Source organism: Gopherus flavomarginatus, chromosome 9 (genome assembly GCF_025201925.1).
Source record: "Gopherus flavomarginatus isolate rGopFla2 chromosome 9, rGopFla2.mat.asm, whole genome shotgun sequence".
Classification (NCBI taxonomy): domain Eukaryota; kingdom Metazoa; phylum Chordata; order Testudines; family Testudinidae; genus Gopherus; species Gopherus flavomarginatus.
The window spans coordinates 16065186-16090082 of record NC_066625.1 but is presented as its reverse complement, the minus strand read 5'-3'; the positions used below and the strand labels follow the sequence as shown (position 1 = coordinate 16090082).

The following is a 24897-nucleotide window of genomic DNA, read 5'->3' as shown; positions in this document are numbered from 1 at the left end:
AGAACAGGGCCAGCTGGCACATCTGCCGGGGGGAGGGGGCAGCATCATGGGGGACAGCCAAGAGCCCGGTGCCCAGCCTGCTGTCTCTCTGCTTCCAGTTCTAGGGGATCTCCTGTCCGCAAGAGAGAGCTGTGCGCATGCGCCTTGGGGCTAGGCAGGCGTGGGAGAGAGGGAGCGCTTCTACACAAACCGACGCGGAAGCAGAGGGGACTCCGAGCCGCGCGTCCTTTGCGCATGCGCCTAGCCGCTAGAAGGGCGGGGATCGTAGAAGCACTGCGCATGCGTCCAATCATGAAATAGGAAGGTAAAGCGTATCTCTGCGCGAGCTATACGCATGCGCCGCTGGGGCAGGGTGAGTGTGTGCGCTGCGCGAGTCTAAGGGCTTACGCTGCGTGGTTGCGTCGTGTTGTTTTTATGTAATGTTCTCTGCACTGGTGGGACGTTCTCTGTGAGGAGAGCGGGGAGCGTCTTGCAGGTGCGGGGTCGCTCCTTGGGAGGCTGGGGGTGTGGAGGGCAGCCCGGCTGGAGCTGGGCATTGAAGTGTTTCGGGGGGGGTGGGCCTGAGGGCAGGGAAGTGGTGGGGGACAGCCCGCCTGGGGACGGCCCTTCAGGAGCGGGGGGAGGTTGGCCTTGGGGTAGGAAAGGGGGTAGCCCTTTGGGGGCAGGGAAAGGCGGCAGACGCGTAGCTTGTGGGCGGAGAGGAGTAATGTGAGGTAGGAGGCAGGCTCCCTGCTGTAGTGAGGGTACAGAGATGTGTGTCATCAGTACATTTGCTTCCCGCAGGAGGGGCAGGCACAGCACTGGTAGGGTCCCCAAGATGCCTGGAATGGTGATGTTTGGGAGACGCTGGGCTATCGCTAGTGATGACTTTGTTTTTCCGGGAGCCTTTGAACTTTTCATCAGAATGATCTGGTAAGAGCCATCCCCATCCTCATTTCCCACCTCCCTCCAAGAGGAGGAGAACCATGCAGCTGGGAGATCTGGCCTGCCATGGAAGGTGCACTGTACATTTGTGATGCCCTATTATTATTATTATTGTAGAACCCAGTATGCCATTGTGCTAGGTGTATGAACAGAACAAAAAGACGTTCCCTGCTCCGAAGAGCTTACAGCCTATAAAACAAGAGACAGATAGATACAGACAGACTCAAGTGTTCTGCCTGCAGCCGTTCCCTCCTGGTGACAGCAGGCTGAAGGCAAAGCTGATCAGTGTCCGATTAACTATTGACAAGTGATTTCTAGTCCTCTATAGAGGATAGTGTGAATGTTAGGATTATTTTATTTTAAATGTATGTTAATTTTCATGCGAATTGGAGTAGTCTTTGGGCTTCTTAGGAAATTGCTATTATGTAACTGTAGATTATCTTGTTGATTTTTATAACATGCCTGGGAAGCTGCTGAGTTGGTATGTTAGGAATATTTGTTTAGATGTGACCTGAGACTGTCTGGTTCACTTGGCATTTTATCACATGGAATCAAGTATCAGAGGGGTAGCCGTGTTAGTCTGGATCTGTAAAAGCAGCAAAGAATCCTGTGGCACCTTATAGACTAATAGACGTTTTGGAGCATGAGCTTTCGTGGGTGAATACTTCTGACGAAGTGGGCGAAAGCTCATGCTCCAAGACGTCTGTTAGTCTGTAAGGTGCCACAGGATTCTTTGCTGCTATTACGTGGAAGTGAGAGAGAAATGGAGGTTTTTTTCCTATCATGTATTGATAACCCGGGTTTTCATATTGAGAATGAGACGTAATGTAACTTTTGCATGCTGTACTAAATTAATACCATACTACATAGTAATCATTTGCTACTACTTCAAGATGTGGCTGCATCACTTAAACTGATAAACTTCACCCATCATTGAAGTGCTCTGGGATCCATCTGAATGAAAGATGCTATAAAAAAAGGAGGATATTGTTGAACTTGTCTCTGTGGTTATTGCAATATACTCTACTGCAGTATTTACATTCTGTAAGTTTCATTGTGGGAATACTCCCCTTTTGTGAATTATTTTTAAATGAAGGTAGATAATTTTTTATGTCTGAATTAGCTTTGTGGTGAAGTATGTTTCTTCCTAGCCGTGACAACTTATGGTACTGTTTTTCTGCAGGTGGATTGGAATTCTTGTTTTGTACTCCGTTCACAGAGGGAAATTTAACTGTACTGGAGGAGGATTGTTGCACAGCTACCTGCTTGTCCTCCTCATTCTCCTGGCTGCCATAATATGTGCTGTATCTGCTATTGTGTGTGTCAGTATGCAAGGTAAATACTCAGTCTGCAATACCTGATATTTATAGTAGTAGGATTTATATATTTTATTTAGATTTGACATTAAAATAGAACAGCTTAACGAATATTCTGTGTGCCCTGACAGTAATAAAGTTTATATTAACCATGTCTCAGCATTAATACTACTAATACAAATAAATTAAACTCTGCTAACCTTAAATAATCAAATAGAGGTAACAGTTTACCACAGCCTGGAGAGAACAACTTAAAATAGGGGGACTCCAGAATATCCTCTCTCAACCAAATCAGATTCAGCAATGCTACTACATCCACATCCAGCAATTTACTAGTTCACTAATAAATAATCTGAAAAGATGCACTATTTTTGACACCTCTGACAGACTTCCAGGAGCAGCTATGCAGAATCCATCTGTTCCATAATGGTACTTGTAAACGTAGCCTTATATAGTCACAGTCAGTGCCACATGTCAAAAGTGTATCAGACGCAGTAGGCCGTTAAGGAAAAGTATAGAGAAAGGTGGTCCACACAAGTTATATTGTGTCCTATTAATAAAATAATTATGTAAACAGGAAGAGTTTCAGCTTGAGGAAGAGAAGCAAACTAATATGATATGGGAGCATATGCACAGACACCTTATCATGGGACATAGACGTACCTTTATGGTCCCTTTGTATATCATGTTCTGTTCTGGGAGCCTCATTAGCAGAAAGATAAACCCTCCTACTCTGTCTTAGGTACTTGTATGCCCCAATTAGAGTAGTATTTGAGCACTTCACAACCTCTAGTGTATTTATGCTCACAACACCCCAGTGAAGTATTATCCCCATTTTACAGAGAGGCTATAACTTGCCTGAGGCCACACAGAAAGTCTGTTGGGAGACCCAGATCCAAATACCTGCTTTACAAGTCCTAGGCTAGTGCCCCAACCACTGGACCATCCTAGAGTGATCATAGAAAAACAGCTAAAATATTTAGGCATCTGGAGGGATTAATCTCATGAAAGATTAAAAATCAATGTTTTGGGGATATAACTATATATAAATACATGTATGCAGACATCAAGGAGGGAGAAGTATTGTTCAGCATAATTTAAGGGCATATAACTAGGAATCACCAGATAAATTAAGAAAAGGAAAATAGAGATTGGATCTCTGGAAATCTAACAGAGAATTCCCCAATTAAAAACAACCATCTCTGAAGGGCAATGGTGGAAACCCTGTTACCTAGTGTCTCTAAAACTAAAGTGAATAGACTCTAGTAAATGTGCAATAAGCAAAGTGGAAGATGGACTAGATAATCTAACAAGTCTCTTGTATATCTGGAGTCGATTGATACTCTTACACTATTCCCTCCCCCGCCCTCCCGAATAAAAACAGTTCAAGCACTTTCAAATAGTAACAGGGGTATAATCCGTTGTTAATTAAATTACGTGCCTGGATCAAGTGGGTGGACAGAAGTTTGTTAGACTGAGTAACATGCATCACCATCTGAGGCACTGAAATGTTGAGTTAATTAAGCTATCATCTGCTTGACAATATCTGGAGCACTAGAGTGTAAATTGTAATTCACAATGCCATTTTTAGTTTGTTGGGTGACAAGTTTTGTCAGTAACATCTCTGTAGTTGATCATCTCACTGTATAAAAAGTATTTATAAACTGAGCTCATCCCCACCCTTCTATGAACTACTTGTAACGCTCTGAAAATACAGTAAGGTTCCTACTATTTCACATCTTGGTAGCTTTGGTTCTCTCCATCAGACAAATGCCACTTTTCTATTTTGATATCCTTCTGCTAGAACACAGTTTCATTTAAAAACAAACAAACAATCCCCAAACTCTCTTAATCTTATTCTTAAAATAATGAGACAAGGCTGGATGGTGGATTGGTAGTAGTACCCCAAACTATGACACGAATATGTGCATTTTTATGCAGGGTGGATTATCACAGACAACATGATTGGCTCCAAAGGAAGGGGACTGGGTTAGAACAATTAGTTAACTCCAAAGAGATTTTTGGGTTGGTCTTGGAGAATACTGTTTGACTATTCTTTTGCCCAAAAGATGGAGTATTGTAGTCACAGCCATCTGAACAGAGTTTGTATCATCTTGCTTGTGTTCTTGTATTTAACTGCCTTATTGGTAAGCCCAGACCTATTGAGCAAAATAAGCTGTATGGTGATTGAGTTTTTATTGTAGCTAAAGTGACTTTTGAGAGAGGTCTGTGAATAAAGATCAGTGATTTAAACTCTGAGATTGATCTCTATTCAGTTGACTGGACAAACCTTTAAATCTTTAAAGATGCAATTCCAAATAGAAATACTTGTTCTATGCCAGTATAGTATGTAGAAGCAAAAAATGCTTTCCAGAAATGTAAGGAATTCTGAACTAAGATAGCAAAGTTCACAACCAGAGTAGCAAAGAACTGTAGGCAGGCCTTAATTTTTGTGGAGCTTTGGGTTTGTTATGGGCTCACTACCGCTTAATTGAAGTCAATAGCAGAAGTCTTATTTCCTAGAGCAGTGGTCACCAACTGGTTAATCATGCTCGACTGGTCGATCCTAGAGAATCTCCCAGTCGATCACGATCTCTGATGGCAAAGCAGGGCTGCTGCTAAGGCAGTCTTGCTCCCTGCCTGCCGCAGCTCCATGCCGCTCCTGGAAGCAACCAGCACGCCCTCGTGGCCCTGGGATTGTGGGGGACAGGGGTCTCCCTCTGTGCGCTGCTCCTGCCTGCAGGCACCACCCCCACACCTCCCATTGGCCAGGAATGGGAAGCTGTGTCCAAAGGGAGCTGAGGGGGCGGTGCTTGCAGAGAGATGCAGCATGCTGACCCATGTGCCCCCCCCCCCCACATACATGGGCCGCGGGGGCGTGTTGTCACTTTCTGGAAGGCACATGGGGCCGGGGTAGGCAGGTAGACTGCCTTAGCCTCGCTGTGCCATTGACCGGGAGACACCCAAGGTAAGTGTTGCCCGGTGGGAGGCCACATCCCAATCACGAGTCCTGAGCTCCCTCCAGAAGCCAGCACCCCAACCCCCTGCCCCAGCCCTGACCCCCTCTCAGAGCCAGCACCCTATGGCCCCCTCACAGAGCCCCTACCCCTCTCCTGCACCCCAACACTGTCCTAGCCTAGAGACCCCCCTCCTGCACCCAAACTCCCTCCCAGAGCTTGCACCCTCACCCCAACCTACACCCCAACCCCCTGCCCCAGGATCAGCCCGGAGCCCCCTCCCACACTGCAAACCCTCAGCCCCAGCCCATAGCCCACACCCCCTCCTGAACCCCAACCCCCTCTACCCCAGGCTGGTGAAAGTGAGAGAGGGTGGGGGAAAGCGAGCAATGGAGTGATTGGGGTGGGGCTTTGGGGCAGGAGTAGAGCCTTGGGGAAAGGGGCAGGGTAGATCCTGGTTTGCCCTTAAATTCAGAAAGTGGTCTTGGGCATAAAAAGGTTGGAGACCGCTAGCCTAGAGAGTCAAATTGGGTCCTGTATGAACAGGCTGAGGCTGATATGTATCTTCTGGGAAATACAAAAATTCCTCTGAGAAAGCAGAAATGATTTTAATATTTCCAGTTTTAAACCATTAAAAATGCTAAAGATGTTCACCATTGAGTTCTAAGACACTTTATGGTCTACAGTTTCACTTTGAAACGTCACTGTAAAAATCTTAGTTTGTTGGGTTTTTACATACTTGATTAAATTTCACACTGGGCACCATAGCATAAAAACACTGATGTGATTTTTTTTAATGATATTTTATGAACATAAGTGACTTTACTTAAATTCCATCTGTCATTTCAGGAACAATTTCTAACCCTGGGCCAAGGAAATCTCTTCCTAAATTGCTTTATACTCGGCTAGGTCTTTATATCCCAGAATTGGTCTGGGCAATTGTGGGAGCTGTATGGGTGTCGGACACCGATGTACGTTGCGAAAGGACTGTGGTAAATGTCGTATTTGGGACAGTTATTGCAAGGTAAAGATGCTAACAGAAAACGAAACTTACATTATGCATTTACATTTTAAATATCCAGTGAAGATTTTTTCTGACCACTCAAAATTTGGATATATTTTTTTAAATTCCTGGAGTTTCTTAAACCAGGATTTTTGTAGTGGGTGAATACATAAAGACTAGAATAAACTAAATTTTTTCATTATGCTTTTGTAATTACCTGAGAGAGGTTGTGGCATCCTCCCTTACAAAGCAGGGGATGAAGTGAAGGCTATGAAGAGTAAAGATGAGAAGGGATCAAAAAGACAAACAAAGATGGACGATAGGACAGATGTGAAGAGGGTGGGAGAAGAGAAACAGAGGAGCAGGGATAGATGCTTTAAGAGGCTGGTAATGGCATATGGAGCCTTCCCCAACTTAAGGGAGCTATATCAAAACAGTCGTCCATCAGTGGTGATTGCAGTAGAGGTTTAGTGTGTTATGTGAAATGAGTTGGCAGTCTCAATCCTGTTCCTAGTGGATTGGTGTCCCTATTACAAAGCCATCATTGGTACCAGAAGTGAGTGTGCTGGTGGTATGCCACAATAAACTGTATTTTCTTTTCTATGACAAGAACTATAGCTGCATGCTCTTGTATACAGTACTTTAGAAATATATGGTTCACCAAGCCTTTCCTCCCACACCTTTCTGTTTTGCAGCTGGGTTATCATCATCTTTACCATCGTTGCAGTTGTAATTATCTTTGATCCTCTTGGGGGGAAAAAGACACTGTACCTGGCCGATGATATAAATCGCAACTTGGAAAGCAGTCAATCAGGTCAATTGTTTTATAATGTCAAGAAGACCGCAACCAGAGTCTGGGAGACGAGAATCAGGTTACTGTGTTGTTGTATTATGCAAGATGATGATCACCGAGTGGCTTTTACAAGTATTGCAGAGCTTTTCCGCACCTACTTCTCAGTAAGATGGAAAGATTTGTTTATTTGTTCCTATCATTCCATTTGACAAAACACTGAATCCCCAATACTGCAGCATTTTCACGTGTGGCTCTTGCCTTTAGATCAGTGAGAGTTCAGCAGTGCCGTTTACTTGAGAATCAGGCTTTTGATACCTATTAGCTCTATTCTGAAACAGAAAACTCGCATCACACTGTCCTCCTTTTAACATGGGGTCCTTTGCCCTCTTGGGGGAAGAGATTGGGAAAATTGCACAAACTAACAAATTACAGACTTAAAACTTGGAAAAGTCACATGCTCAAGTAACCACTGTTTTCAGACTACTTTATTTTAACACACTTGGCACTTCAGGCATAGGAGCCAGATGGCAATAGCTTCACAACAGTGAATTTGCCTCCACTTTTTCACCAATATTTTGGTCACAAACTTGCTTTGCTGTAGTATCATTCTTGCTTGCATTTAAAAAATAAAATTTTTAAATCACTCTTTTCCTTGTACAAACATATTCACTGTCTTTACTAAAAAAAAAGCCCCATTCCTCTGGAGTTTTCTCATGATCCTCTAAGAATGCCTGGTGGTATTAATTGAGTTTAGGATCTTGTCTATATTGGGAGTTTAGATTTCCCAGTAAGGCTGTTGACTGTAGTTCAGCTAGTGAAGTTCTTTTTCTCTTCAACTTGGGCAATTCCCTAGTCAGGGGAATGAGGTTGATTTTTTTCTTAGCTTTGGTATGTGGGGATCCAGAGTTTACCATTTTTCCCCTTGCTCATAGTAGGGAATGGTGCAAACAGTTTAGCTATATTAATGATTGAGCTTATGAAGAGGTAATGTCAGCATTAACAGTGTGTTAAGGCAGTTCTCCCATCCAAACTGGCCCATACAAGAAAGCTACTCTGTAGTTGCTGTAGAAAGCTCATCCTAATTTAAGGTCTGCGTAGTATTGTTTGAGCTGGGACCTAACTGCCAGCACGCTGTGCGGCTGTGTGGGAGAGCAGAGTTCAACAGTGACCTTAGACTCTCTTTTCATACTCAGGGTTGGTGGGAGAGGTTCTTATTCATTAAAATGGTGTCTGTGCATGCTGCTCTGTAATTGCCTCCAAGTCAGTGGGTTGTAGGGTTATAGAGGGAGCCTTGATAAGGGGAGTAGTCATCTTGGGCAGCTGAATTAAAACCTCCACACCTCTGTACCTGGACCTTTCCTCTGTAAACCCCCCTTCACTTATGCATAGTAGAAAAGGAAGTGCCCACATCCTGACTTTGCTGAGTCTTCCCATTGCCGTCAAACTTAAAAATCCCAGTTCTCGTGGCTAATAGAAGGGGAATCCTTCTGTCAATATTTCTAATTATTACTCATGATATAGCTTGTTTATTTTGCCAGTCTCATTTCAATAAGTTGCTAAGAGCCTTCCAATGATCACTGTTGACCTAGGGTCAATTGGGATAGCTCAGTGATTTGAGCATGGGCCTGTTAAACCCAGGGTTGTGAGTTCAATCTTTGAGGGGGCCATTTAGGGAACTGGGGTTAAAAAACCAACCAAACAAAAAAAACCAGACATACACACACAACTGTCTGGGGATTTATCCTGCTTTGAGCAGGGAGTTGGACTAAATGATCTCCTGAGGTCCCTTCCAACCCTGATATTCTATTCTATGAACAAATAATCTTGTGATAAAAAGCTCAATGACCATACTCCCTGGCCTTCTAATGTGGTTTCTTTACAGATGGAATAATTTTCATGGCACCCTAAGAACCCAATCCTGTGAGGGGCTGAGTGTCCTCACTTCTTATCAACTTCATTTGTGACTAGTGCTCATCACTTTGCAGGATCGAGCTCTAAATGACAGGGTTGTATTTACAGTATTGTTAGAGATCTGTAAGCAAATGTTATGTGGCTTACCACAGGTTCAGCACAGGAGTATTTGCTAGTGACCTATCACAAATAACACCATGGGCATTACTTCTAACTTACATAGTAGCTGTAGAGGGAGGTACATGTTTTTTTTCAAAGTTGCTTGTGACAATTATTAGTCATGTTCAGATCATGTTTTACTTTAGGGCTCCACAGGCCTTTTAAAGAAGATCCTTTTAACTTTCTTTTTGACATTGGAATTTTGTATGTGGCTTTTATTTGCAGAAAGTTTTAAAGATGCAGTGTTGAGTGCATTGGATGGCGATGTGAATGTTTCATAAGCACACCCTTGCCTTCTGATGTAAATGTATTTACTAGAGAACTGCAAAAGAAAATTACTTTTTAAATTTTTCAGTGGCTTGCCTGTGATGTTGTGGGTTTATTTTTAAAGATTTTTTTTTCCATTTTCTTTGGCAGGACACTGATCTGGTGCCTAGTGACATAGCAGCAGGCTTGACTCTGCTCCATCAAGAGCAAGATAAAGTGGAAAACTGCCCAAAAGAGCCTGAAGAAGTCCTGTGTCATTCCCACCCATCCCATGTGGTAAGATAAGCTACCAAAAAACAGCTTTGTGATACAGCCTATTTAAGGGACAGTGTCTTGCCTAACTGAACTAAAATGCAAGTTTTGTAAAAATTAGCTTTGACAAAATCCAGGGCTCATAGTTTCCAGTATTTTAAGTTCAAACAGGAAATTTTGTAATCCTATAAAAATTCTCTTATGAAGTTTGCAATCAAGACATTGATGTATTGTACTAATACATGGAGAACCTGAAAGTAAAAATGACTGGAAGATGATTATAAACTGAAAACCTCCCAACATCTTACCAAGTGTATTATAGAACTGGGCTACAAGAGTGGGATTTTCAAAAGCATCCGAGTGATTTAGGAGAACAAGTCCCATTGAAAAACAATGGGAGTTGTGTTCCATAGGCACTTTCAAAAATTCCACCCCACAATTATGTTTTCATTTATATTGATAAATATGAAATTTTGAAATGGGAAGTAGGTATATGTGTGAAAATCATAGGGTTTTTTTGCATCACCATGAAGAATTTGCACAAAAACAAATAAGATGACGTTTAATCTATGATCATAGAGCTGAAAATGTTGGTCTTGCAGTACAGATGCTCCCCGACTTATGCAAGCGTTCTGTTCTGGAATGTCTTGCGCAAGTTGAATTTTGCATAAGTTGGGAACAAATACCCAACAATTACGTAAAAAAAAACAAACACAACTCACGGAACTTTTCCCATAAATGCAGATTTGCATAAATCGAGTTTGCATAACCTGGGGAGCGTCTGTATACTGTATTTTTGTCTTTCAAATTATAACTAACTTACCAACATCCAGACAGGATCAGAAACAGTAATTGTTTAATGCTTGCTGATCAGGAGTGACACTTCATTTCGGGATCTTCCACCAGTCTCTTAAATGGCTTAAAATGGGAAAAATCTCTTGTCAATTTTTTTGTACCTTTTGTATTCTTTAATTTCTCACCTAATGCACCGTTTTAACCAAAGTAGATGATTCCACTTCAGTTGGAACCATTTAAGTGCACACCACTTACTAGAGAATTCCTTTTGAATTCAGCTGATGGTGGGTTCTATGCAAAGGGGAAAAAAAAAAAAAAGCTCTTGTGAGAATTATGTTACGTAATCTGAAGCCTTCCCTCCACCTACATCTCTTGTGTTGGGATATAGATATTCAGGCCTGTCTGCAAAGACCTATACTTTAAGACTTTAGGTGTATTTTTATTACTTAGCTAATTATAGAGGTGTAAAAGAGAGAATCAAAAACTACTGTCTGTGTAGTGCCGTCTCTTACTGTGACAATCTGAGGCCTGGTTCTTTAGCAGCCATAAACTGGGAAATGTATGGTCATGTCCTTGCATTCCAAACTAGTCATAATAAAATAAGGCAATCTGGGACTGTTAGGAAGGTGATTCGATCTGTCACCTCCAGAGAAAGGGAAGAGCCTAGAAGATGTAAAAGGAAACCTAGTCTGATCGCATCCTGTCTGGAAAGAACTCACTTATCAATAGACACAGCTGGAGAACCCTTATGTCTGTATAGATGTAGTTATGAAATCCTTACTTCTGTATTTTGTATGTTTATTTGCATGGTCTCTATCTGGTTCTGTGATTGTTTCTGTCTACTGTATAATTAATTTTGCTAGGTGTAAACTAATTAAGGCGGTGGGATATAATTGGTTAGCTAATCGTGTTACAATACGTTAGGATTGGTTAGGTAAATTTTAGTAGAATGATTGGTTAAGGTATAGCTGAAAATATTATTATATAAATTACAGGCAAACGGGAAGTAAGTTGGGATTCAAAAAATAAGGAAAAGGAATTTAAGCTCGCTGGAAGTTCACCCCAATAAACACCGAATTGTTTGCGCCTTTGGACTTCGGGTATTGTTGCTCTCTGTTCATGCGAGAAGGACCAGGGAAGGGTGAGAGTGAAGGAATAAGCTCTCTAACATCTTAGAATGAATATTTAATTTTCAGTACCATGTTTATCAGTGTATAGTAAAATATAGAAACATATAAACTTGGTACTGTTAATGAACAATTACTTAAAATAGAGTCTTGAAAAATTCGAGTTATTATTTAAAGATTTTATTGTTAACAAATAAACCCTAAACTTTTTCTAAATATGCAAATTGAATACGCTTAAGTGTGAACTCCTTCCTCTCAGTTGTTCTGTTTCACTTACTTGGGGCTTACAGTGAAAAGGTAAAAGAATAAACTTCATTGCCATGACTATTTGGGTCTGTGGGGAGATCTAGGGCCTTAGTGTTACAGTAGCATGGTGTGCATCTGTATTCTTTATCCTGGGCTTGCCTTACATATAGTACTGTTTTTTGTTTTTGTTTTTGTTTTTTCCCCCTCCAGACTGATGATTTGGATATTGAATTAGAAAATGCTGCTCACTACATGCAGTTTGCTGCAGCTGCTTATGGATGGCCTTACTACATATACACTAACCCATTTACTGCACTCTGTAAGCTTAACGGTGACTGGTAGGTTGGTATAACATCTTAAAAGTGCATAGTTTCTTTTTTAATTATTTGTTTTTTCATATCAGTACAAATCACTTAAGTAGCAGTTCTCTTATTTTGTCAATTTCTGTCTAAGTATACATGAGCTTGACTGCTAGAGTTGTCTTTCGCAAATTGAGTAAAAGGAAACCAACCTTCAAAATACTTCTTCCAATTTTGGAAAGGTAGCCAAGCTGTTTTCTTTGGCCAAACTTACAAAGCCATACACTGAACTTAATGGCATTTCTGTGTTTGGCTATTACACAAGAAGTTTTTGAACACTGCACCTCATTAGTTACAGATGTTTAGAGAATGTTCGTGGGCATCAGTGACCAGAACCCTATTGATTTTTGGATAGAATTGGACAATTGAAAGGGGGAATGGGAGACACATAGAGCAACAGCTTTAAGCCCCTCTGTAATTGTCTACAAAATCAAACAGTTGGTTAATGGCATCCATTAATGCCTTCCAGCATAAAACTACCTGTGTCTCATCTCTGCCTGTCCTAATAAAGTTTAACATGTTTGCACCTTGAATGACTTATCTTCCAAACAGATACTGGTTTGGGGGAATTGGGGCATGGGAGAATGGGAGTGTGCACACAGCCCCTGGCCTGGGAGACAGAATGGGGGGAGGGCACACGGAGCTCCTGGTGTGGAGTGAAAATTGAGGGACCTTGGTATGAGTGGAGTGAGGAGCACCCAAGACCATTAGCATGGAGAATAGGGAGGAGACAGAACCTAGTGAGGCAGAGATTGAGGTATCCTGGTGTGGGTAGAGGGGGGCACACAGAGCTCCAGCACTGGGAAGATGGGGTGCACAGTGGGAAAGGGTGCACACAAAGCTCCTAGTATGGAGGGTATGGCAGGAATGGGGGTGCACACAGAGATGCTGGCATGGGGGGGAATATGGAGAAATTTCAAGGAGTACCTGAAATAAAGAGGGACAGGAGGGTAGCACACAGAGCCTTCTGGGGTGGAGTGGAGGGCTGCAAGGAGCCGCTGGTGCTTGCAGTGAGCTCAGCCTATGCAAGCTACAAAGAGTGTGACCCAATAGTCACAAGAAAACAAAGAAACAAAAGATTGCAAACAGTGTAAAGAGTTACTGGTCTTCATTCAGCCAGATCAATGTGAGTATCTGAAAAGGCATTTGATTGAGTTAAATGGACATTCCTCAAAATGGGGCCATGGGTGCTGGAATCAAACCAAACCGACAAAGATGGATTGAGGCCTTATATGCTTCTGCTTAGACAAGAGTGTGTATAAATGGAAGTACATTATTTTCTGTATTTAGGGGAATCAGGCAAGATTACCCTCCAAGACCTCTTATAGTGGAACCATTTGCTTCTATATAAGGAATGAGTCAGTTGTTAAAGACCCTGATCCTGAAATTCTCACTGTATAGGCGTCTTCCCCCAAGTTAATGGGTTTCTGCACAGGTGGACATCTGCACTGAGACAGGTGCAGGATCAAAATCTAACATAAGTAAATCTCACCATAAACTGGCTTTGTATGTTAATATTATATTTAACGTGATGTAACACAAGTGTGTCAAAATTAAGAAATAGACAAATTTGGAAATTGTACTAAGTGCATCAAAACAAAAAACTATCTTATGTCAAACTTTGGCAACTTTGAAGATGACCAAGTAAAATTTATTATCTAACCCACCTTGTCTCCAATATTCTGTGATGATCACAGCTACAATAACACTGCAAACTTTGGTAGTTAATATTAAGAAAGCAAGCATAATCTTATATAGTATCTCTCTGTTTAAATAATCACCTCCATTATTTGTGACATTAGCAGTGAGTATTTCATCCACCTTTAATTGCCATGAAGTTAATTATCCTCCTGAGATGTCACAACTTAGTCATAAAGGCTTGGGGGAAATTGAATGAATTTATAATTTTATAAGCTGAAATTGTGGCCGGGGTCAAATTAATTCACTCCTTAGAATTGTTTTTGTACTTGAATTTTTTCTCAAGTGTATAATTTCTATCTGGATGTAGTTTAAAAAAAAATCTTCTTAGGAATTGCCTTGTTTGCTATAAAACTTTTAGCAGAGTGATGGTGTATTAGCCAGTCTTTATAGTATAAAAACCCAGTGTGCTCCCAATAGAAACCCTGCTGTGAATGTAATTGAATTCTTCTGAAAGGAAATGTAACTAGCTGGAACTGGCAAGTTTACTTTTCTTTCCCATGTTTCCTTAGTTGCAGAAACAGCCCAACAGATTTTGATATAATTGGCGGTGATCGTCTTAACTTTCACTTTGGATCCATCCTAAAAATAACAGGGCTACAGTACAGAGATTTCATTCATATCAGCTTTCATAACAAGGTAAACAATCTGGACAAACATTCAACAAGAGAATTCTCTGTAATTTCTTGAGTTCAGTTAGAAACCAGGAAGAGGATGCTTTCCTCTCCTCGGCCTCCTCTGTTATAAAGTGGAAGCCCCAACTAACCCAAAATGCTTTTAAAAGCATTTAAAAAAAACAAATCAACCCTAATACACTGATGCTTGTTTAGATAAGTGACACAAATATTGATGTTTTTTTAAGTACTGACAGACTCACAACACATAGTAAAAGCTCTCACGTAACCTTGTTCAAGAATAAGAGAAATCCTATTGATAACATGCAGTAGATTTTTAAAAAATCCTGAGTTCAGCAAGAAAAGTTCATATGCCTAAATAGAATTTCATGATATCATGTTCATTTCTTTCCAGCAAACTACAATAAATCTTTACTGTTCTTGAAAATTTGGTATCTTCACTAAACACACCTAATTTTTTATCCTTCAGATTTTCGAGATCCCATTTTTTGTTGCTTTGGATCACAAAAAGGAGGCTATTGTGGTTGCAGTGAGAGGAACCTTGTCTTTTGAGGTATCATCTCTGTTGTGTAAACTGGCTCTGGAGATGGGTATGTCCCAATTGCTTGGAGGAGACAGTACACTTCTCTGTAGTGGCTAGACGAAATATGAATTTTAAAATAACCCAACAGTTGAGTCAGCAATGAGATAGGGGAAGTAGATAATCTTCTTAAGTGGTAAGTCTGTCTGTTCTTGGATGCCTGAGAGCCTATATGCCATTTTAAGGGGCAAGTGGGAGAAGGGAAAAGGTAATTTTGTGTCAGTAGGGTGTGAGGTATATGTATAGTGTGCATTCCAGCTTTTGCATAGTAGCTTTAATCAGAGTATTGTTTGTAGATACAGTAGCTGTAAATGGCACTTTGTGATGGGTTTCTAGATATGTGTAAGTAAGAGACATTCATACTTCTCTTTTCTGTGTGCAATTACTTGCAGACTCAAAGTTTGCTTGAGGATATTACTGTAGTAAAGACAGCGTCAAGAGCTGTGAAAATTCGCGTAATTGTCTGTAGCAAAAGCGGTCTGTCGTCTTATTTACTTGCAGGATATCCTCACTGATCTGTCGGCAGAGTGTGAAGACCTGACGCTTGAAGACGTTCTGGAAAATGGTTTTGTACATAAGGCATGTGTCATCTTTAACCATTTGAAGTGATTTATTCAATGGAAAAAAAAATCAAATTAACAACCCTAAATTTCTTCAGTTAAATGGAATTAGCTGGGTTTTTTGTGAGACAGAGTAGACCAGCTGTCCGGGTGGCTTGTTGAGTGTTCTTCTCTGCAATGCAGGAGCAGAGTTTTTAAGTTGTAGTCCTGGTGTTTTGCTTGCCTTCTGTGTCCCTTTAAATTAAAAAAAAAGAAAAAAAATGTAAATGTGGAGTACATTCATTCAGGTGCCACTCTTGGACAATAAATATGTCGGTAGAGCATTGAAACAGTTAACTAGGTTATCACACATTTCTTCAGTCAGTACTCTGAGCACTGCATTTAAAGGGATCTGTGTATTGCATTTCCAGCTGGACACTACTTTTTTCTCTTAACTTAGAATACTGTCTTATAGGGGATAACTCAAGCAGCAAATTACATCTACAGAAGGCTAATAAATGATGGCATTTTAAACAAGGCTTTCACCATTGCTCCTGTAAGTACTGACTTCCAAATTATTTAATTTTGCCAGCAGTGTTTCTGACAATACACTTTAGTTACAATGGAAACCAAAGTGGAGCGTGCTGTCTCTCTTTTAACCTCACTATATAACTCTTCTGTTTTTGTCTTTAGGAATATAAACTAATTATAGTTGGTCACAGTTTAGGTGGTGGAACAGCTTCCATATTGGCCATCATGCTTAGAAACTCCTTCCCAACATTAAGATGTTATGCCTTTTCTCCTCCAGGAGGATTGTTAAGGTAAATACAACACTTGGTTTCAAGTGCAAGATACAGAGATCATTAAGATACTTGCACAAATGCATCCCTGGTATGACTGAGTGGATTTGTTTCAGAGATGGATTTGGCTCATATTTTGACAGAAGAAGCTATAGTGCTTTTATGCTTAATATATTAAATAAGGCTGTCAAGCAATTAAAAAAATCACGATTAATCACAAAATTTAAAAAAATTAATCTCGTGATTAAACAACAATAATAGAATCCCATTTAAATATTTTTGGATATTTTCTGCATTTTTCAAATATATTGATTTCAATTACAACACAGAATACAAAGTACAGTGCTCACTTTATATTTTTTATTACAGGTATTAGCAATGTAAAAAACACAAGAAAGTGTATTTTTCAGTTCACCTTTTATAAGTACTGTAGTGCAATCTCCTTTTCATGAAAGCGCAGCTTACAAAAGTAGATTTTTTTTTTTGTTACATAACTGCACTCAAACAAGACAATGTAAAACTTTAGGGCCTGCAAGTCCACTCAGTCCTACTTCTTGTTCGCTCAGACAAATAAGTTTGTTTACATTTACAGGAGATAATGCTCCCCGCTTCTTGTTTACAATGTCACCAGAAAATGAGGACAGGCATTCTCATGGCACGGTTGTAGCCGGCATCCAAGATATTTTGCATGCCAGATGCGCTCAAGATTCATATGTCCCTTCATGCTTCAACTACCATTCCAGAGGACATGCATCCATGATGATGACGGGTTCTGCTTGATAACTATCCAAAGCAGCGCGGACCAACACATGTTCATTTTCATTATCTGAGTCAGATGCCACCAGCAGAAGATTGATTTTTCTTTTTTAGTGGTTCAGGATCTGTAGTTTCCTCATCTGAGTGTTGCTCTTTTAAGACTTTTGAAAGCATGCTTCACATCTCATCCCTCTCAGATTTTGGAAGGCACTTCAGATTCTTAAACCTTGGGTTGATGCTGTAGCTATCTTTACAAATCTCACGTTGATACCTTCTTTGCCTTTTTGTCAAATCTGCAGTGAAAGTGTTCTTAAAAAGAACAACATGTGCTGAGTTATAATCTGAGACTGCTATAACACGAAATATATGGCAGAATGCAGGTAAAACAGGGCAAAGGACATACAGTTCTCCCCCAGAGAGTTCAGTCACAAATTTCATGAACTCTTTTTTAATGCATGTCATCAGCTTGGAAGCATGTCCTCTGGAATGGTGGCTGAAGCATGAAAGGGCATACGAATGTTTAGCATATCTGGCATGTAAATACCGTGCAATGCTGGCTACAAAAGTCCCATGCAAATGCCTGTTCTCACTTTCTGTTGACACTGTAAAGAAGAAGAGGGCAGCATTATCTCTTGTAAACGTAAGACTGAGTGGACTTGTAGGCTCTGAAGTTTTGCATTTTGTTTTTGAGTGCAGCTATGTAATATAAAAAATCTACATTTGTAAGTTGCACTTTCACGACACAGAGATTGCACTACAGTACTTGTATGAGAATTGAAAAATACTATTTTGTTTACAAATATTTACACTGTAAAGATAAGAATAATATACACTTTGATTTCAGTTACAACACCAAATACTATAATATATATATGAAAATGCAGAAGAACATCCAAAATATTTAATAAATTTCAATTGGTATTCTGTTTAACAGTGTGATTTAAAACTGTAATTAACCGTGATTAATTTTTTTGAGTTAATCGCATGAGTTAACTGCAATTAATCGACAGCCCTAATATTAAAGAAACTTGAACAGGCTTATCTTGTTCTGACTGTGGGGTTTGCCTTTGTAGATGATGACTGAAACTTGTTCATAGCTTATTTATAAAATAAAGTTTTCCAGCAAAGTTGTAATAGTCCCATCTGACATTGTTCCTATGTAGCCATTAAAGAATGAAATACTCTGTTAATTCTGTTAACAAATACATGGTAAATACTGAAAGTAAATGCTTCAAATCAAAATCCTTAACTAATCTTGGCCTGTTCAACACAGAATCATAGAAATTTTAGGATTGTAAGGGACCCTGAGAAGTTATCTAGTCCATCCCTATTATTTAGCATGTGTAAGGGGGTTCAGTATAACCTGCTCTTAAATTAATCTTAAAAGGCTAGTTCCAGAAAAAAGTCCAGTAAAATAAAAACGTTTTTATTGCAATATATCTGTCTATCTATCTAAATAAAAATTTTAGTTTTTGCTATGACCTATGTTATATATAATTTTTTTTTTCTTTAGCAAATCACTTGCAGACTACTCTAAATGCTTCATTGTGTCAGTCATTGTTGGAAAGGACCTTGTTGCAAGGTAAGGATGTGACTTGAGATGAACCGTTACATTTTATTGAGAGATGGTTATTCTCCAGCAGTTGACCTAAGAAGCTTTTTTCACTGTTTTGTATTTTAAACAGGTTAAGTATGCCCAACATGGAAGACCTGAAGAGAAGGATAGTGAGAATAGTTGCTAATTGTAACAGGCCGAAGGTAACAAAACACACCATGAACAATAAAAGCAAAGGGAATTGTCAAGTAGTTTTGATACAACATTTAGTGTGGTGATGGCTTGTTTTGTGTTAAGAAGGGGGTTCCAAAGCACAAATGGAACAGAAATGTTTGTTAATTTTTAATTTAGTGACTAAGTAAGTATATGGTGTTCGTATTATTTAAACTTTTTCCTGTTGTGTTGGAAACTCTTGTGGAAACTCTGAGAGCTGAAATAGAGTATGTAATTCAGACTAATTTGCTGCTAAAGGGAAATGCAAAAAATAAACCAAATAGCATAAATGGTGACAAATCCATAAGATTTTTAAATAGTTTTAGTAAATTGTTCTTACTTACAAAAATAGGGGCTTTGTTTAAAACATCTTTATTTTCAGTGCCATTTTTTTAAGGCAAAAATCTCAAATTTTTATTGCCTAGTTTTTGGTTTTAGGTTTTAGTATTAGTGAGGAAAAACACTATAGGCTGCAGTCAAGTTCACGTGTTTCAGGAGGCCTAGTGGTGGATCTCCTGCAGGGCAGCATTGTTTATTTACCATCCCAATTCATTGCTGTGTTGGCTAGAAGGAACTAGAAGTATGCAGAGGCTGTGCAAAGTGTCTGTAGTGGGATAGTGTGCCCCTGGTGTTGCTCAGCAATGATCCCTGCAGCTAATTAAGGAGTGGTTGATAGATTAATGACCAAACACTTCAGTATGGCTCAGTAGGCTAAGTTTGGTCCTGTCTTCTGGGACCAAAAGGGAATGGGGAATTTTGTAGAAGAGAGTCCTTCTCCCGATCACCAGGGAAAGCTTTGTCAGCCCTTACTGTTCATTGAGGAAACACAAGTGACATTCCAAAAGGAGCTATGCTTGCATTCTCAGAGCAGTAGTCATTGGAGAAGTATCGCACTCCGGATGAGGCTTTAGGGTGGTGGTCCTGGAGGACTAGAACAATAAATTTGTCAGGAAGATGATTTTCTTGTGGTGTGAGGAGGAGTGGGTTAAAAACTGCCATCCATCGATGCCTAGAGTTAAACCCTAGATCCTCCATGGGTTTTTCCACAAGATTTTTGTGTACTTCCAAGATTAGCAACCCTATGGAGGCCCTCTGTGGAGAGTTAAACTTAAAGAAGCTGGTAGGCAGCTAGAGATTGTGGATGTGGGGATTTGAGCTGGATAGGAGAACTAGAGGAAAAAAAATTTGTCAGAGTTGCAGACATTTCCCTCTGAATTGACCCTTCTTAATTGATATCAGCTCAGTCCACAAAAAGGTGTCTAATTAATTTGGAGAAACTTGGGTATAGAGATCTTGCAGTGTGTGTTTCTAAAATTAAATACTACTTTGAAAATAAACATCAAAATTACATATTCTGCTTATTTCTCTCTGAACTCAGTACCAGATCCTGCTGTATGGGTGTTGGTATGAAGTGTTTGGAGGAGATCCAGATAACTTCCCAACTGAGTTAGATGGTAGAAGTCAAGATGCCCTAACCCAGCCTCTTCTAGCTGAAGAGAGTTTAATGATGCATCGGTCACCATCTTACAATGCCCTTGCGGATGAATCTCCTTTAGATGCTCCACCTCAGTATCCTCATCTTTATCTCCCAGGAAAAATCATCCATATTGTAGAAGAAACCAGCTCAAGAAGGTAAATGGTCAGCATTATGCTTCACTGAATTATTAAATTGAAGCTTCTCTTCTTCACCTTAGGAGCAGAGGCAAGAGCTCTGGTCTCTCTGCTCTCATCTTCTTCTACATATATTCATGCTCTTTATATATTGTATCCAATCTTCTCTGGCATTCCCTGTTTCTTTTACCTAGTTCTGAGTCAGTGCTTCATTTCACCCTCACCCCAAAACTGGGAACAACCTCCTCTTTCTTTGTCCCCTCCACTGAATACTGTCTTGTGACATTGCAGCTGTAATGACCAAAACCCATTCTGTGTTGAATCTGTTCTACTCACTGTTTACCTTTAAACAGTAAACTAGCCAGGACAGGTACTTATGTGTTTGGCACAGGCCACCTACTGTACAGCACTATATAAGGCAGGGGTTGGCAACCTTTCAGAAGTGCTGTGTCGAGTCTTCATTTATTCACTCTAATTTAAGGTTTCGCGTGCCGGTCATACATTTTAACGTTTTTAGAAAGTCTCTTTCTATAAGTCTATAATATATAACTAAACTATTGTTGTATGTAAAGAAAATAAGGTTTTTAAAATGTTTAAAAGCTTCATTTAAAATTAAATTAAAATACAGAGCCCCCCAGACCGGTGTCCAGGACCCAGGCAGTGTGAGTGTCACTGAAAATCAGCTTATGTGCCACCTTTGGCACACGTGCCATAGGTTGCCTACCCCTGATACAAGGCAACACAAAGTATTTAGATGCTGTAATGGTGATGTTAATTGCTTTGTTACACACTAGCGTGACATTACCATTGTTTGTGGAGTGAGCACCTAGTTATTGTCAAAGATGGTGTAATATCACCCATTATACTGAAATGGGCTTGTCCCAGCCATCGTCCAGTTGTGTTAATGATGTACCATTTCTATTACATATTTGCTTCAATAACTATATCCTTAGCATGCAAATCTCTCTGCTTCTGGCTCCTGTACTTGGAATTCTTGGAACCTTGCTGCCTCAGCTTCTCCCTCCCTTTGAGTTGAAGCAGGAAGAGACAGATGCTCAAATAGCAAAGAAAATGGGGTTTATGAAACTACCAAAAAGGGAGGAGTTTTTTAAAACGGCAAATCTCTTCCCTCCTTCCTCACTTCCCACTCTATGGGCCAGCAAGGCTCCTGCCTCTAGTTCCATTTTGAAACAGACACAAAAAGATGGATGGTTTAGAGGAGAAAGAGCCTCCTTGTTGACTGGAAGAGAAGGGAGGAGGAAAATGAAGAAGGGAGGACAGGCCACATTCTTTTAAAACACTTTCCCTTCAGCTGTTTGACAGACCGCTTTCTGGTTTCTTCTTTCACATTCGTTTAATATTTTTAGCTTTTAAAAATCAGTACTGTTTGGCAATAACCTGAGGTTGGACTCAATTGAGCGGGTGGATAATTAATATCCATAACGTGAGCTAATTAACTCCCTAGCCTTCCTCCTCAGTTCAGCCTGACACACAGTAATTTGCTGTATTATAATATTTAATCTAATATTGGATATGTGGTAAAAGCACCCTCAACATAATGGTAGTCAGTAAATAACACACCACTACTGTTGTTCAGCCCATCTAGCCTCAAATGTGATTTTGAGATATTGCTAATAAAAAATAAAAATAAATAACCATTTTAAAGACTAGGAAGAAAGAGTTCCTTTAGAAGTTTCTGATGCAGAAAATAGCAAATATTGGTTTAGTTTTATGTTGATGGGCAATATGGAAAAAAATATTAGCTGCTCATTGATGTTACTAACTAATATGTTCATAATTAGTTGAAAAATTCCATTTGTTTATGTAAATAAACTAACCGACAGACTCCATCTGCACAAATGGAACAGGATCTGTAACTCAGGGTAAGAAGAATGTGGGGAATAGGATTATCTTACTTCTGATTGCACTGAAGTTGTTTTACCATTGATATAAATTGGAGCACAGTAGGCCAATACACAGGGGTTTGTTGAAAAGCCCATTCTTTCATCTAATTGTATAGAATATTTAGTAGTAGCTGAGTAAAGGTTTGTTTATATCCTTTAATCATCTGCAAAGGTTTTTAATATATGACTAATATGCTTTCTAAGGCCAACATGTGGATTTGCACTGTATAGTGGACACAGATCAAAATTCATGTGTTATTCTAAATGTCTAAAAGGCTTTATTGAAATATTTCTTTTAAGGTGCTGGTCTTCTGATGTTAAATATACTGCAAGATGGTCAAAAGAAACAGCCTTTAGCAATATTTTAATAAGTCCCAAGATGATAACGGATCACATGCCAGATGTTGTGCTCAAAGCCCTGAACAACTTGACTGAGGAAAAAGCATCTTGTATTACCTGTCAAATAGAAGGAGACTTTCACACCAACACAGTATGACTAAGAGAACAGTCCTACTTTTTTTTCTTTAGGCTTCAAGTATTCAGGAGCCTTTAACCCCAGACTTAAGTGGTTGTGTGCGGTTTTTTTGTTTGTTTTTTTTACATGCCTAAAATAGAAACTGTGGAGGGATTGTCTTGGTGATGGTCATAATGCAAAATGCATTTTACTCTGCAGAGGTTCTGCAAAGGTAAACATTACTGGCTAGCTGTAATAAGATAGTTTAAAATGAATGTATTCAGGATTTTGACAGAAGCAGATATGACCTTTCTGGAAATGGAACAGTAAGATGAGTCTTAGCCAGTTACATGTAAATTACTGTACATTTCATTTTACAGCTTGAAGGATTCGGATAAACTGAGAACACAATTCATAGGGAGATTGAGCTAGAGCAGAGGAACCTTGAGACCTAAATTCTAATTCTAGCTCTGCCACAAACTTGCTATGTTATCTTGAGCATGTCACTTAACTTCCATTGTGCCTCAGTTTCAGATGTGTAAAAAGAGGGTATTACCCATCTTTGCAAAGCATTGAGATTCTTGGGTGAAAGGTGCTTATGTAAAAGCACTGTATTAATATTTATTAGAAATGGACCTGGCCTGTAGGCAGTTTCATTAAAGGAAATTGGGTAGTAAATGATGGTGCACTTGCAAATCTAGTGCAAAGAGAGAGAGAGAGAGAGAGAGAGAGACGATTTAAATTTAAAAAAAAAAAAATGAAGTTTTCTATTTTGTTTTTAAACAGCCAGTCTTGATTGCACTAGTTGCCATGGAGATATTTTCAGAAGGTATCTCATTTATTTCATGACAATTTTCTAATATTGGATCTCTTGTTTTTAAAAATGCTGCTTGGATACGTGTGCAAGATTTTTTGTATCTGTTTACATTCTTCTTCGAGTGATTGCTCGTGTGTTCCACAGTAGGTGTGCGTGCTTGCTACATGCACTGGTGCCAGAAGTTTTTCCCTCAGCAGTACCCGTACGGGGGGAGCACTGCTGCAACCTCTGGAGTGGCACCTCTATATCGCGCTGTAAGGGGAGCTGCGCACTCCCCTCACCCTCAGTTTCTTCTTGCCGCCAGTGAAGGTAGTTAGAACTTTGTGCTCCAGCTCTGCTCTAGCCTTTTCTTCTCAACCTTAGTGGTACCGTTCGTGGATTGTTTCTTCGGTTGTTAGTGGGGGCTGAGGGCATGCCCCATGCCCCAGGATTCAAGTCATGTGACTCCTATCACCGTTCTATGCCTGGGAGTGACCCACACACTGAGGGTCTCTGCTGCCTGAGTGAGACTCACGTCAGCGACCGTTGTAAGATCTGCAGGTCGTTCAAGCCAAGGACCAAGAAGGAGAGAGACATTAGACTTTGAACTCTCCTGTTGGAGTCGGCGCTGGCCCCAACTCTGGCGCGCCAAACGGACTCTGCAGCCCCTGCCACGTCATCGGTGCATAGCGAGGCCCCCTCGACCAGCCTGCACCACTCTCCCCACAAGAAACAGGGGAAGGGCCCTACCTCGCAACGGCACCGAGACAAGGATAGAGGGGAGGCTGGTCCCATGTCGGGCAGCCCTCGGTCCACCCTGGGCTCAAGGCCTCCGACTTGGGCTGAGCAGAGCAGCCAGGCGCCGTCCGTGCGCACATCCCCACCCGTACGGATGCTGTTGATGCTGGAAGCGATGCAGGCTGCGAAAGACATTGAGCCTGCCGGTCCCAGGCATGGAGCCAGGAAGGGGCCCCCGGTCCCCCAGCAAGCCTCCCCAGCGGGCCACAGTTCCCATCCGAGGACCGCTCCCCGCACTGCTCGGTGTGCAGTGACCGATCTTTCCTGTAGCTCACACCCTCCCTCGACGCCGGCCAGGCTATCTGGGCTCCTGTCCGGACAGGAGTCTCAGAGACTCTTGACCCTGCCTGCCAGCAAGCACAGGCATCAAGAGAGGCACTGGGAACGCTCCCCTTCGTGGCGTGACTGCTGCAGCCGCTCTTGACGGGATAGATGTTGTCGTCCTCATT

At 40.6% G+C, this 24897-nt stretch overlaps 1 protein-coding gene across 4 annotated transcripts; it reads left to right on the top strand.

Moving 5' to 3' along the window:
- Nucleotides 1-285: 285 nt before the first annotated feature.
- Nucleotides 286-23574, top strand: DAGLB (diacylglycerol lipase beta). Of its 4 annotated transcripts, none has more exons than XM_050966733.1 (16): nucleotides 286-304; nucleotides 784-912; nucleotides 2108-2259; nucleotides 6047-6221; nucleotides 6896-7157; nucleotides 9481-9606; nucleotides 11961-12088; nucleotides 14320-14446; nucleotides 14912-14995; nucleotides 15524-15601; nucleotides 16037-16117; nucleotides 16255-16382; nucleotides 18631-18699; nucleotides 18803-18875; nucleotides 20264-20517; nucleotides 22701-23574. In XM_050966733.1, exons 2-16 carry the CDS (start codon nucleotides 818-820, stop codon nucleotides 22894-22896), a joined length of 2028 nt encoding a protein of 675 aa, XP_050822690.1. In that variant the 5' UTR covers nucleotides 286-304; nucleotides 784-817; the 3' UTR covers nucleotides 22897-23574. The 4 variants fall into 4 exon arrangements, with proteins under 4 accessions (XP_050822690.1, XP_050822688.1, XP_050822691.1 ...); XM_050966731.1 differs by lacking the exon at nucleotides 286-304 and adding an exon at nucleotides 319-475; XM_050966734.1 differs by lacking the exon at nucleotides 286-304 and having other exon boundaries at nucleotides 693-912; nucleotides 1042-2259.
- The last annotated feature ends 1323 nt before the right edge of the window (nucleotides 23575-24897 follow it).

Coding starts and splice junctions, on each gene's coding strand:
- DAGLB (XM_050966730.1), top strand. CDS start 752: ATGTGTGTCATCAGTACATTTGCTTCCCGCAGGAGGGGCAGGCACAGC. Junction 2,260..6,046: donor TGTGTGTGTCAGTATGCAAG/GTAAATACTCAG, acceptor CTGTCATTTCAG/GAACAATTTCTAACCCTGGG. Junction 16,118..16,254: donor AGGCTTTCACCATTGCTCCT/GTAAGTACTGAC, acceptor TTTTGTCTTTAG/GAATATAAACTAATTATAGT.